Raw genomic sequence first — 15719 nt, forward strand, 5'->3', positions numbered from 1 at the left:
AAATAAGTTTAGTTGTCATCGGAACTTTTCGCTGGTGGATTCGGTGTTAAGATTTATACATTTAGCCTAAATTTTCCTAGGGTTTGGAATTGCTTCTAATTCACGTGGGAAAATGTTTTTTTGCGAGTTTCAATTTAGGTGGGTAGTGCTTTATGTAAGATTCAATCTGATATTTAGTTTCTTTTCCCTTGAATTTCTGATCTCGTGTTATTTCTGTTATTAGGAATATCTTGGCAGCACTTCCTTGTTTCCAGGTTCTTTACATACAGGCTTCCAATTGTACTCACGTATTCTTTTTATCTATTTTATTTGCAAATTCAATTAAAATCATGACTCCAGAGATTCAGGCCAAAGTACTTGTGCATGAGAGAAAAGTGGAAGCAGCAGAGGAGGAGGGAGTGGCAGATGAAGAATTGCGTGACTTACGTACTGAATTGGAAAAAGAGAAGCACTACGAACATGAATTTATGCAAGAGCTCAGATAAGTTATGTAAATCTAAGGTACCAATAACCTGTCTGAAGGCGTTTGATCATAGCACAGTTAGTTCTAACACAAGTAATGTTACACAGTTATTGAAGATGAGATGGATAGGTTGGAATTGGAACGATCTTGCATAGAAAGCCACAAGGAAGCAGTAAACAAAGCTAAAAAAGGAGAAATAAGAGCACAGTAAGCCAGTTACTTGTTTCACTTTTTAACATATGAATATTACAATGATGATGATGATGAAATATTTGAATGCTTGTATTGGTTTGCTATGTTCTTCTCATCTTGTACCCGAAATGACATACTGCCCCTGTAAGTTATTTGTCATGATTTAGAGGACGACAGTTCCCAGAATTCTTAGTATTTGAGAAACATTAAGAGGATTAATAGGTTTTTAATTTGGATAGAGACTTTAAAAGTTATGAACTATGGAACTGCTGGAGATTTACTCAGGTGCACTGATTTTCTCTATAACCAGCTTGATTTCTCAAGAATGACATTTCAGGGGAGTTAATTCTCGAGGAGTCATTTATCATTATGCTTCAGTTTAATGGATCTCATCAATGATTCTAGACTTATGATGAGGCCAGTAATGTCTGTATTATCAGCTTTCTTGCCTAAATTAGCAGATCTTGCCTAGGTAATATGATGCTTTTGCAAAGATTCATAGAGATTTTATTCTAGAAAGTTGTCTGGTACATTGCTCGAAGCAGGATCCTGCTAATCTTTTTATGTAATCTTGCTCCTTTTGGTTCTTTTTCCTTAATTTTTTGATACATAATTTTTAACATAATGATTATGATACAAGCATATTAAAAATTGAGACAAATGCTGTAAATACCTATAACATCAATTCTATAATGAACATAATAATTATATAATTTTCAATGTCATATGCCATCAAATGTGATTGAACCTATGCGGCCGTGAGACTTGGCTTTTGCCAATAGCTAGTGAAAATATGTTGAAGTGAAGATGGCTACGAGTTTGCTTTTAGTCATACGTGGACATTAGTTATAAAATTATTTACACAAAAGAGGCATTTTGAAGTGGTATTATGGAGTCTTGTGTTGTTACTGTTTACATTAAAAACTAAAACCCCTTAAATTAAAATTGACACCCTTTTACATGTCAAATTTTTAATAAGCCACAACTCAATGTACATTGTGGTGAATTAAGCTAATGCTGTATATGGAGTTTTTTAGACTCGTGGACAGAAATGATTCTTGAAAAATAAAATGGCCATTGTGAGGGATTGGCAAAGAAATTTTACTTCACTTGGCATGCAACTAGCAACAGTGGCGATCAAATATGCCAAAACATTATTCAAAAAATTGAGGGGCACCAATATTATTATGGTATGCATGGCCTTGGGGTTGGTGGCCATAGAGATGTTCATCACAAGAAAGGGTGATGACTTCCTTCCTTCAACATATTGTGAAGGGTACTCTGCTAGAGCAGTTGGGCAAACTGGTACTCGTTGTTTTCTTGGCCAATGATAGAGAGTGGGTTAAGCTTAGTTGTTTGAATCAATGAGGACTATGTGTAAAGGACCAAGGTATTTGGGTGTGTGAACTACAAATCATTAGCCTAGCCACGATGATGTAATATCATCCTCTTGTAGACTTCAAAGCAGGGTCTTCTGTAAATAGTAAACCCTTGATATATGTTCTCAAGTCTAGTTTATAATGTTTTTAAACTCTATTTATTATTATGAAATGCTAGAAGTGGTTTTTAGTTGTTTTATGATTTTTCCCTTTGCATATTTTCCTGCACTGCAAATGTATTTTCTCGTAGAGTATGTGTTTTACTATAATTCTATTTGCACATGGGTCAAATGCATGTTCCATTTAAGCCTACATATGTGAGCTGAGCAGTCAACTTCGAGAGTTTGACACAGCTCTCCATCATACATGTTAAATTTCTTTTGACACTTGGTGGAAGTGTTCTGCCACCCCTTGAGTCAACTCATGGTTTGACTCTGTCTCTTCTTACATTTATAGCCTTTTTTATTGTACATAAAAATTATATCTCCTGGCAACTCAATTTGGCTACTGTGTGCATTTAGTTTACTTTCATATCTTGGCTATTCTAAAATGGTATCAGAGCCATTATTGCAAAAACTGGAACCGAACTCTGCTTAACCTAGAATTTCTTAAATAGTCATTCACTGAGTATTTGAGTTGCTGAGCTATCCTTTGCAAGAGGCATTTGAGAAGGCACTAGGTTGGGGAATCAACAGAGAAGCTGTGACCTGCACCATCTACTTTTTATCTGCAGGATACAAATTGTTGGAAGGTGTGACAGCACAGAATGAAGGCGACCTGCAAACAAGCCTGTCCAGAATATGTTTGGTGGTTTTTGTGAGTGCATGCATATTTGGCTGAGAGGAAGAATGTTTGGACTTCATCTTTGCCTAACCTGAACTATCTTCACCTTCACGCAGCTCCAAAATTGCACCGATTTTCTTGTCTTAATTCTGAAGCCAATTCGTTTCATGCACGGTATCATTTTGTTGTTACTTTCTGTGCATTGCAACTTCTTCATTCTTCATTCATAGCCACAAACCTGTATGCAACCTTCACAATATCCAATCAGGCGTGTCAAGTGGAGCAACAGATAAGCTGTCACAACTTGCGACAATTTGAAAGGGCACCAAAGAAGTTCAATCCGTCAATTTGCAGCCTTCACTCTTGCATGAGGGCTGACAGATTTTCATGCCATCTCCCATGAGACTTCAGCTGCCGTGTGTTCTTCAACACTAAGCAAAGTCTGTATTCAAATCAGATTGCAATCTATTTGCATTGATTTTCTTTGATGAGGTGGCTTCAAATCACAACAATGATCTCCATACCACTCTCACACCTTATCACCCATACAGTAGGCAATTTTTACTTCTGTTCAACAGGATTTCAGAGGATGACAGTATGCTGCAGGTGTAGTCTGAATTTGTCTTCCAACAGGAATTTAAACTCCTTCATTGATAGTCTTTTCTTGTGCTAGAATATGTAAGCAATGACATTTATTGTTAACTGTCCATTCTAAGTCACAGTTAAAAGTTTTAGTGTCCATTAAAAGTAGGTATAGTGGGTAAAGTTCTGAAACCTCTCTATAATGCTCCATAACTCAAATTCAAGTGCCATTTGTTGCAAAAGTGGTTTATCTTTTGCAATGAATCCATTGGTCTCAAAAGCATACTACTTTATAAAGTGCCATTGTTTGACTCAATTTTGTATGCCTGGATAACACTGTCTCTATACGTGCAAATGAAGGGTGGGGGGATCAACAAAATAAACTAGGGGGTTTTGCTTATCATCTTCTATCTTCCAAGTTAGCAATCAGAAACCTTCAAGATCTATCCTGATTTATTCCCAAAAGTTTTGATTAGGCCTTGGAAACACCCATTAGGAAGGTCTAACCATGAAAACACCCATTGGAGCATTTGCAAAGCTATATGGGAAGGTCAAATAACTGAGAAGTCAAAAGGTAGAATATAAATAATCTAGATTGCAACTTATAATACTTGGAAGATGTTTCAAAAAGGAAAATTTATGTAGCAACTACAAACTTAGAGATTAGCAATCGTGTCTTTGATTACCAGGGAAGGTTTTTAATTGGTAACTTTTAGTTAGTTTTTTCAATTCTTTTACTTAGTAGTATGCTAAATGTTTAATTTTTGTTGGTCATTATTCATGAGTGGAATTAGAGCTTTGTTTGTGGATTCTTGCACACAAATACACTTAGTTACCGATTCGGGATACGAATCCGATTCGGGCACGTGAATCGGATCCGTGGATTCGTGATTTTTTTTTTTCCCAATTAGGATTCGTGAATATATATATATATATATATATATATATATATATATATATATATATATATATATATATATATATATATATATATATATATATATATATTACTGATCTTGCCCAAGCCCCAATTAGTAACAGATATATATATATATATATATATATATATATATATATATATATATATATATATATATATATATATATATATATATTTCTCTCATTTATTAGTATATATAATGCATAAAAAGGTCATTTTAGCACTAGAAAGCCAAAAAATATATTTAAAAAAGTCATATTAAATAATTTAGACTCACTTAAACTTGTCGATCCTCGAGGATTCGTGTCTGGATTCATGCAGATTCGGGCAGGATCCTTGTTTTACACAGTGGATTCGTTAGGATTCATGGCCCACGAATCCGGACAAATCCACTGTGTAAAACAAGGATCCTGCCCGGATCTGCACGAATCCAGGCACGAATCTGGATCCGGATCGGACCCGAATCCGGATCTGGCCTCTAGGGCACGAATTCGGTAACTAAGCAAATACATTATCCGTATGAATGTTGAAACACATGAGAATTGGGAACTGAGTTTAATATATTAAAGGTTAGAGTAAACAGATAAATACTAAGAATAAATTTAATTAAAATCAAATATCACGTCTTTTGGCTTCAATAGATGATACGATTTTAAGGTAAAAGGGAGAGGTAGGCTATAGATGAAATCATTGAAATGCAAATGCTTGAAAAATAAGACATAGTAAATTCATTTTTCAATATTTACTTTATGTCTATTATGCTATTGTAATCTATGGTGACGGGTAAAGATTAACTAAATTAGTTTAGAGCCAACATTTATAAAGATATCAATACTAAAATTCATGTTTCCGTATGTCTTTGTAGCAAATAAAATAATTTAATTAGAATAAAATGACTCTTAAGTAAATAAATTGATATAGTAGCCATAATATTTAAAATAATTCTATGGTAAAATAAACTACCTATATTTAGGAAAAAATATGTAAAAAGCTTCTATAGTTATCATTCTCAAAGTGACTATATTTGACTGATTTGTGATTTAGGTGGAATAGGCATTTCAAGAATGATATGTTTCAGAATATTCTATATGGATATTTCTATAGATAGTTATGCCAGTAATCAACAGTGTCCTAGCTGTTTATGAAGCCTATTTAGCATCTAGCTCTTGAGCAAAAAATCATTCTGAAACTTATATTGTTCCATTTGTGAGAGTTGTCAAGAAGATACTAAATTGTATGTTGATAGTTGTCAATAAGGTATCTTGCACTTGTATATCTGTCATATTTTTAGTGTAGAAACCTAGAACAACTCTGATACAAATTGTAGAAACCTAGGAATACACCTTGTGGAAGGTGGATGGACAAAATAAACTAAAACTGAAAAATACTCAATGTGCTGCGGCACTAATATATTTCATTAACTATTTTGTCCATATCAATTACATTACATGATGCCTCTATTTATAGAGGTCTTAGATCATTTTTGGAAACATTTAAATTAGCCGACAAAACACAAATAGACTTTTCTAGAATTATCTATGACTTCTTGAAACTTTACCTAACCCTATTTGTCCATCCAAGAATTTCTAGAATCCTCTCTATTATGCTTTTACAATTCATTTGAGGGGGAAATTACTTATCCCAATACTCCCCCCTAATTTCAACCTCAAATGTTGTTGCATATGAATCCAAATCCTTTCTTTTGCTTGATGCCAAAATGCTTCATATCCGTTAATTTCTTGATGAATAGTGTCTTCCACGGCTGCAGCCTTTAATTTCCAAAAATATCTTGCTTCATTTGTCACAAATGCGGGTGACAGGATTCATTGATAACCTTGATCAAAATCATGTCTTCTTTCAGCTACCCCTTGATAGCTTCATTTGTCACAAATGGTTATAGGGTTCTCCAAATAATCTTGCTCTGGAAAACAAAATTCTCTTTGCTGTCACAAATGGTGACAAACAAATTCTTTCCTTCTTCAACTATCCAATGATTAGCTGCTTCTGTCAAAAAATAATGACAGGATGCTCCCAATTAACTTTACTCTAATCCATCTGTCACAAATGGTGACAGGATTTTCTTGCCCTAGCTCTGATACCACTTGTAGAAACCTATAACAACTTTGATACAAATTGTAGAAACCAAGGAATACACCTTGTGGAAGTTGGATGGACAAAATAAACTAAAACTGAAAAATACTCAATGTGCTGCGGCACTAATATATTTCATTAACCATTTTGTCCATATCAATTACATTACATGATGCCTCTATTTATAGAGGTCTTAGATTGTTTCTGGAAGCATCTAAATTAGCCGACAAAACACAAATAGACTTTTCTTGAGTTATCTCTGACTTCCAGAACTTTACCTGACCTTATTTGTCCATCCAAGAATTTCTAGAATCCTCTCTATTACGCTTTTACAATTCATTTGAGGGGGAAATTACTCATTCCAACATTTGGCAAGCCATACTGGCCTTGACTGCAATTTTGAAAAATTCTAGAGAAAAGCAACCAAAATGATGGGCCGAGACACCATGGTTGAGTCCATAAAGTTAAGACCAAAAGTTACAATGTGATAGATTTTCCATTTCTAGTCTAGTTACAAGCATTTAACTTGATAATATATCTTCCCCTTCTGCTTTGTAAAGCTCTAGACACATTTATTGACTGCATGTGATTAGTCACCAAGAAGCATGTTTCCAAATGCAGCTTGTATGTGGCATTAGGTGCAAGTTTATAGAAGGTTTTTTGTTGGTAAATCAACTTGATGGAGCCTTAATTTTAGTCTCCATTTTTATGAAGAGTGAGCAAAGATGGGAAGACTCCTTATATGGAAGAAAATAAATTTAGGGAAAAGCACAATCACACGCGAAATTGATCCTATTATTCAATAATCAAAGATTCTGTACAAAGAGCTTAAAGCTTGAGTGGATTGTCAAAACAATTCAAATATTACTATATCCTTGAGAGTTGAAGCATAGTTTTCTTAATTCACACAATACAATCAATACTCTAAGTATCTCATAGATACTAAATAAAAGATAGAGATGACAAAAATGATCAAGCACTGATCATATGTACAGTATCTAAACAGATCAATAATTTTTGCTGATGCAGAAGTACAATGATCAGATTTTGATGGGATATTTATAGTTGCGGTATAATCATCTCTTGAGTATCATTGATGAAAAATACTTCTCACAGTCAGAAGAATGCAGTGACCTTTTCTATTCTGAAGTTGCATTCTAACTTTTCCTATTCCCCAAAAGCATCTCTATATATTAAATTGTCAGTAAATTAGTGGTAGCCGTCAATGAAGAGAAAGTGTAAAGTTGCAATTAGAATCTATATCCAGCCGTCCAAGCACTTATCATTCAAGACAGATCATAAATGGAAAATAATACTCTCAACATACATCGATACATTTAGTGGCTTAGGTCTAAGGAGATTAATGCTTAAGAACACCTGTTAGATTACTTAACAAAAGCCTTATTTGTGTATGCAGATCTGAATTTCAGGTATTTGGAAGAAGCCGGCACAAATAAAATATACAGAACCATATGGATGGTGCCTATGAAGGCAAGGGCAGAAATATATAGTTGAATGTGCATCCAGGCATCGAAGGCTAGAAAGAATGCTCTCCAATCATTCATTATCGAGGCTCCTCTTGGTGTGCCCGATGAAACACTACCGTAGAAAGGATATTCTTAGATTGGAGCTTTTCAAAATCATAAGAAACCTTCTTTCCAATACAACACTAGCACCACAACAGACCTGCAGAGCATACAAGGTGATGATTAATAATAAACACCCAATTTGAAACAAATAAGAGGAGTCTTTGGTCATCGCAATATGAGACTCAGAATGAACGCTTTGTGATACCTTATGGCAGGGTTATGGACGTTGTTATAAGACTAAGCCACCATAGGCATAGAGTAACAACTTCAAATCTTACGCTCGAAAATCATATTTGAATGCAATATTGAAAGAAAGAAATCACAAACCCAATGGAGAATAAGCGTTCCAGCCCCATGTTGAGGTATTGGTAGGGTGCAATTTATTTTGGTGATGAAAATATTAATTGGAAGACTGTCCACACATTGTTAAAAATGATTGAATTTGTTAACGAAGCCATTTGATTTTAAAAAATGAATAGGTGCGATTATTGATTAAAAGAGGTGTTTCTTATTTTTTAATGGGATATAAGCTTTTTTGAAAAGTCATATCCTTATAAGTTGTAAGACATAAAAGGTTGTCCAAATTGAGAAGGCACATATTAAAAAAAACACATATTCGGAAGAGAAAGTATTTTATATTTATATGTATGGAGGAATAATGAGTCTCGATATGACTTTGTAATATGAATTTATTTATTTTATTATAATAATAAAATAGACAGCCTTTTGTTTATTTTTATTATAGGCATGGAGATTTAAATTACAGATGGTTTGTCCTTTATAATCATTTTTTAATCCTACATACAATTTAAATATCAAATAAGTGGACACGTTCATTTAGCATCTTAAATGTGATCATCATAGATTTAGTGAAATATCAAATTGTTTTTGCATTTGCGTCCATTTAAACTCCTTACCAGAGGAGTTAAAATTCAATTTGGACTAATTTAAGATTCAATATATATTTGATTTGTTGTCTTGATTATTTAATTGTTGACAGTATAAGTGCGTAGAACATTATAAATTTGTACATGAAAATCTTCACTGAAGTTGACTCTATTGCCCGAAGGAGCAGAGGCACTAGTTTTTTAATTATTCAAGTCAGAAAATCTATATCTTCCTTTCTACAAGCGTCAAATCCATTATTACAAATATTATACAAAACATCCAAACATTTTAAACACTCAGCATTCAGTTTCATTTTAATTGAGTTTAAGGACTTTGCTAACTGAAGAACTCTTCAAAGCTTAAATTCGCTTTAGAAAAGCTCTGAACCAAGTGAACAGGTTTGAAGAAAAGATCAACTTGCTTAGGTGTAGCAGAGCCTGAAGTGCAAGGGAATCAAGGTGATTCTTGTTCGTTCGCTAGAATTGATTGCGGAATTCTATTGGAGAAGTGATAGGCTCTTAGATTTCCAATTCGTGGTTTTGGGAACCAACAAATTGGCGGCTCTATTGGGGATTAGTTGCAAAACAAAATCTAAGAGTTTCTATTTTCAGACCAGTAAGAGTTAAAGTTTATTTATTTGTCAAAGTATCTCAGTATATTTGAAATCTTAATAATTTTTTACATATATTGAAAGTGCATTTGATTTCAAGCTTTTGTGATTTTGTTTCGTAAATTTTAATTTGCTATGAGAAGATTTGATGTTGTAGAAGCATTGCATATCTTTTCTTCAAGCATTTGCTATAGGTTTGATCTTCAATGAGGTGTACTCTATTGGTAAGAACTCAGATTCTTGAAGACGATTTATTTCCTCCATTTGGAGGTGGCGACTCTATTGTGTTTCGGTAAAATTTTGATTGGTACTAAGAAAAAGGAGTACCCAGATCATTAGTGACTTTGCTAAGGGAGAAGGCTCAGAAGGAAATGGTAGATTGTCTTTCAAATATATCGATCATTTGAAAGACATCCTTTTATTCCAGATGGCATCAGGCCATTGGACTTCAGCAAGTTACCTCCAAACCTTTCACAACTTGTACCAAAGTTCCATGGAGAATGGGGTGAATCAGCCATTCGACATTTGGATGCATTTTATACATTCATATAAGACTATAAGGTTGATGCAGAAGATCAGGAAATGAAGTTATTTGTCAAAACATTGAAGTACAATGCGAGCGAGGCGTATGCATCATTACCCACACAATGTATCTCGTCTTGGAAAGAGTTTGAACAATGGTTCCTAAATGAATTTCATGATGTAAGCAAGGAAGATGACATGTGTTATGAATAGTGTGAAGTCCAAAGCTACAACATGGAAGAGGACCATAACATGTCTCTACTCGATGCCTTTTTCAACATAGAAAGTTAGAAAGGTGAATCCGCAGTGCAATTCTTCATGAGGGTGTTTAATGCCTATTAAGAAATACCCTCAGCATATAGACCTCGGTCCTCTAATCTTTTCAACAAAATACAAGGAATAGGTCTCTTATATGATCAACGATTCCTTATCTTTCTCAAACTTATGGATATTGAATTGATGGCAGAAGAGAATAAATGGAAGATTGAAGATGCATATTAATTAAGTGATGTTTCAGATTCAACTATAGAAGAAATTTTGGATCCCATTGAAGAATAATCCGATCATGATGAGACTGGTAAGGAATTAGACTATGGAGAATATGGAAATGAGGAAGAGGATTCTCTTAGTGTGGATGAGATTTCAGCCTTGTTAAGAAGTGGAATATTAAAAACATGTTGAAAAAGATGGTCAGTTTTTTCTTCCAATACACAAAGAAAAACAAATTAATGAGACAATAAATGTATCTTATGAAAGACTCACTGAACAAGAAAATTCATTCATCTTGTCAAATCCATATTTCTTTATGGAGGAGGAAACTAATGAACTGCAAGGGGCATACAGTTCTCAGGAGGACATATTTGTTGAAGATGTGCATTTTGGTTCAAGTATAGAAAAAGATGTGTTTGGATACAATTTCAAAGAAATTTTAGATCCCATTTATGATGGACTAGCAAAAGGGAATGAAGAACATAGCGCTTATACACTCTTGGATCTTGAGGACAATGTGAACATTCAAGAAGAAGAGGAAGAATGTGCATACGAGACAACATATGAACATGAAGAAGTTTCAAATGAAAGTTCCCAGGACGATATGCCCAAGATCGATACTTTCTCAAATTCATTGTTTGAGGTGGATTTTCTACGCAATCAAGTCCATCAGCATTATGGTGAAGATAGTAGTACCAATTTTGGAGTTGATGAAGTGTATGATATACATTTAGAAGGTGGAACATTTTTTAGTTCATTTTATGAGCAAGAAATACAATCATACGAGCATTGTCCCGAAAATTCTCCAAGTGCCATATTTGATCATATTTTGATAGAAGAGGAGAAATAATTTTTGAATATGAGCAATTTTCAAAGCTTTCCTCTGATGAGGAACAACATCTGGAGTATGGAGATCAAGAAAATTGCGCAGAGAAGTTCTATCTAGATGCTTGTGTGGCTGATCGAAAGCATGAGCATAAGGATCTTTTGTTCGGTAGAGAGCACATTGTACTTGATGATTTATCAAACACTAAACAAAGGTTAGATGCCAAGGTTTGCATTCATGAAATGGAGATAGTAAGTATGGCATGTAAGGATGATGCATTTGCTACAAGTATGAAGTGTGAGCAGCATATTGAGGTAAGTATCACTGAAGACTATGTGATGATATTTATTAAGAATGTGTTGAGGGAAATGTTTTTTAAGTTTTCATTGTATTTCCTTTGGGGATTCTTCCTCTACGTATATGATGCAGTGCAAGGCAGGAGAATCCCCAAAAGAGATGTCCTAGCCCCTAGCAAATAACCACACAATGGAAACACAACACAAGAAATAAGATCCGATACCAAACACAACTATTTATTCATAAAATAACTAATTCATGCAATGTGTCAGGTTGTAAGGCCTTCCCGGTTACGACCAAATACAAAGCAAGTAATAGTTCTCCAAGATCCCCAAGATCCAGTCCAAAGCCTAGCTAGTCAAGATCCACACTCTGGTAGAAACTTCCAAGGAAAATCTAAACTTGTGCTTGCAAGCTCACCAAGCAATCTCCTTGTTTCCCAAGCCTCAGCTACTAGCCCTTCTCAAAGTTCGCTCCTCTACTTCATCCTCTTCTCCAAGCTAGATGATTCTTACTTAAGACTCCACAAGACCTCCTATTTATACCCAACTAAGCCATAGGTCATCCTAGTATGTTACAAATTAAATAAACCCTTGCATTAAATGCACATTTAAGCCATAAGTCAGCTTACAACAAAAATTAAATACATACAACCAAATAAAATGTCAAGGTCAGCTTACACTAGAAACTGAACACAAACAACTTGGGTAAAGTCGTAACCAAGACATGACCGAGCATCAGAAAACCACTTCCAAGTATTAACAATTATTAGGTTCACTTGGCACACGAAGGAACACTCGGTTAACACTGGAACTTAGTTAATAGTGCAAACTCGGCTAACACTGAAACTCAGTTAACACTGCAAACTCGGTTAACACTGCCAGAATGAACAAATGAGTAGGATTACAGGGCAACCAGGGATGCTCTTGCATCAGGCTATCGGGTTAAATAGAAAAAACCTGAGATACTTCTGCATCAGTATACTAATCAAATGAGTGAAGCGATAGATTAGGTTTTTGGATTAAATGATATGAAATTTGTTTCTTCTTAGATGATCCTATTGATAAGGCAAAGGTAAATTCTAGTCCTGAATGAGAGATGAAGGAAAAGAACATGTCATGTGATGGTTGTCTTTTGAAATCTGCTAGTGGATCGGATTTTACTAAGGAATGATATGATATGATATTCAGTAGATCCAAAGGGTTACAAGATCAGAACTATGTGTTTGATAGAGGAAAGAAACAATGTTAACTTTTGGGGGGCCTGGGGCCACCCAAATCCACTTTGCATTCAATTAAGCGTGGATGCTCTGTCTGCTTCTCCAGAGATAGCTGAAATTTCATTATGCCCACAAGGAGCATATGTCACCAATCAGAGCCACTAATGGAGCCCAATTTTTTGCAAATTAAAGGCCTCCATTTGAGAAATGATGATAGAGGTTCATATTAGGGGCATTCAAGAGATTGTTTGAACTTTGTCATCGATGTTAAAACTATGATCCCAAAGGAGCTTGTCAAAAGAGTATATGATTGTGTACTTAATGCATCATATCAGAACAAATTAACTTCATTGTCTTATCCTAGTCATTTGTACCTTAAGATTCAGGGAGGAATATAATTTAAATGATGAAATAAGAAACTCAACAAGTGTCCTACAAGTCAATACAAATATATCAGTAACTTAACACCCACAGAGATGCACAAATATATGTAAAGTTAATGTTTAGAGTGACTTAAGACATGGAAAAAGAAAAAGTAGTGATAAATACTGGACATGTCTGATATGACAGAGATTGGCAATGTAAGTCCAGTTTAGCTTCATATCGAGACACATTGGTGAGGAAAATAGGATATCAAAAAGTTAGAAGTATATCAAATGACATCAACAAGGGACTTGAAGCATCACACCAACATACAGAGGAATTTAAGTAACTCATGGTGATTTTGATGCGCTTGAACAAAAGAATTTTTTTAAGAGCATTTTGAGGCTAAGGCAAACAAACTAAAAGGTGACTTGATTTTGATTCTTAAACAGAGGATATTTCCATTGAATTTGAGACATGAAGAATTGCAATGGAGATATACAACAAAGTCTATTTGTAAAAGGTAAAACAAATAAAAAATAATGAAATCAAAGACGTCTGTGACCAAATAGGAAGATGCGTTCGGGTTGCTGGAATATAGCAGAGGTCACTTGTGGAGTTCCAATGAAGAACATACTCATGCCAAGAATCAAATGAAGGCATGTGCATATGAACCTTGAAGGAAGAGTAAACGTGAGGACTACAACCATGCCACAGGCGCACAAACTCACAATTTCTTGAGTATCTAATAGTTCCTCCACCCACATTGGAAGTATAGCACTTTGAGTCTTTGTGGTGGCATGCCGAATCTATTGTGCGGACCTAGACTTGGTCATGGACAGATAAACGTCACGAATAGGCTCATTCAGAGAACTGTAGATGAATCATTGTGAATTCATGGCAAAATGCGATCATATTCAGATAACATTAAAATTTGATGAGTAGTGAAAACAAAGATAAAACTGTTATGGAAAGCATCAGAAGAATATGAAATGACAGTCAATCTGAAGTTGATTATTCTGAAGCAGAGGGTGCTAATGATGAAAATCTTCAAAACTATTGGCATCGTCATAGATGCATGGTCAACGGGAATGTGTTAGCTATCCTCCCGCACCTCCCAACAATAAAGGGACTCTTTAGTTTCCATGTCTGCATGGTTGCTGGAGCATTGTTTCTCACCATTCAATATCTGATGATGTTCTGTTTTCCTTGCAAGTCTAGAGACGCATGTAGGAGAGGAGAAACATGGCCCAACAATTATATCATAAGTCAACTTTAGACAAAGATATGATCGGACAATAATATCTTCACACAACACATGCCACCCAGTCCACCATTGCGTCCAAGAATTCATGAGTTGGTCTCCCGTTCAGATGGTTCACAGGCTGGAGATGCACGAAGAAAGTAAAATGTGGAAATTCCTATGTCTTGGATACCCCGTGGGAGGTCTTTCTCAAAGTATGGATTTGTTATTTGGTTCACCAAAGAATCTTAGAAAACTTATTATATATCTTAGTCGCCTTCATTTCATATTGTAAATCATTAAGTTATTATTATCGTTTAGGTCAGAAGGCGGTTGTGATTAGGAAATGTGGAGAGATGTGCTAGTTCATATTGGCACCCTTTCACATTTATAAATATAGATGCAAGAAATGAACAATTCAGATACAATTTTTACATATTCAAGATATATGCACTTTGATATATTATATTCTTTCATTGGCAAAGGAGTGAATTTTTGAACAAAGCTTGTGGATTTGGATTGTTGAGTACGATTTTTCTATGCTATTTTAGAATCTTATTGCATTGGATGGATCATTTGTAAGGAGTGTCTTCGTTGCAATTTTAATTTTGGGCATATTTATTTTATTTATTTGCAGAGAAGTTTTAGAGTTTAAATTATTATTAAGTTGTCCTTTATAAATATTTTAATATTCGGGCAAGGGGATTGGATCGTTATTGCATTTTAAACTTGATAAACATAGAGATTGTGAAATATTTAATTGTTTCTGTATATATGTCTAGTTTGTCTCCATATTATAGGAGTTAAAATGCATTCTAGACTAGTTTAAATTGCATTCGTATATTTGATCCGTCGTGTCTAGATTATTAATTTGTTTATAGTTTAAGTACATTAAACTTTACAAAGTTGTACGTTTCAACTTATAATATTGACTCTATTTGCCCATTTAATTAAGCAGGTCTTTATATTACTCTTGATTCACAATCCATACGTTGGCAATTATTTCATATCTTTCCTTTGAAGAATTAATCTATTCATTTGTAGCAATCATCCATAATTGTTTTTTATTTAAAACATTCTCACATTTATATATTCATTTACTATTGTTAATTCATAATTTGCAAATTTGAAGTTTTCTATAATTCTTGCCGTTAGGAAAACTTTCATCACATTCGCATTCTAATCGATTTGCTATAAGTGTCTTGGACTGAGTGGTTTGTTTAGGATTAGGTACACCTACCTT

The 15719-nt window shown here is 34.5% G+C and overlaps 1 protein-coding gene across 1 annotated transcript in view; it reads left to right on the plus strand.

Annotated features, from left to right (window-relative positions):
- LOC149551677 (kinetochore protein SPC24 homolog) overlaps positions 1-15719 on the plus strand; it is a 67658-nt gene that overhangs the window by 688 nt on the left and 51251 nt on the right. The window contains exons 3-4 of the mRNA XM_089787200.1: positions 340-481; positions 569-670. Of these exons, the coding sequence (XP_089643326.1) occupies positions 340-481; positions 569-670 (244 nt within the window). The remainder of the gene's footprint in view (positions 1-339; positions 482-568; positions 671-15719) is intronic.

This window comes from Cupressus sempervirens, chromosome 6 (assembly GCF_028749045.1).
Source record: "Cupressus sempervirens isolate cs-2001-9-10 chromosome 6, ASM2874904v1, whole genome shotgun sequence".
Classification (NCBI taxonomy): domain Eukaryota; kingdom Viridiplantae; phylum Streptophyta; class Pinopsida; order Cupressales; family Cupressaceae; genus Cupressus; species Cupressus sempervirens.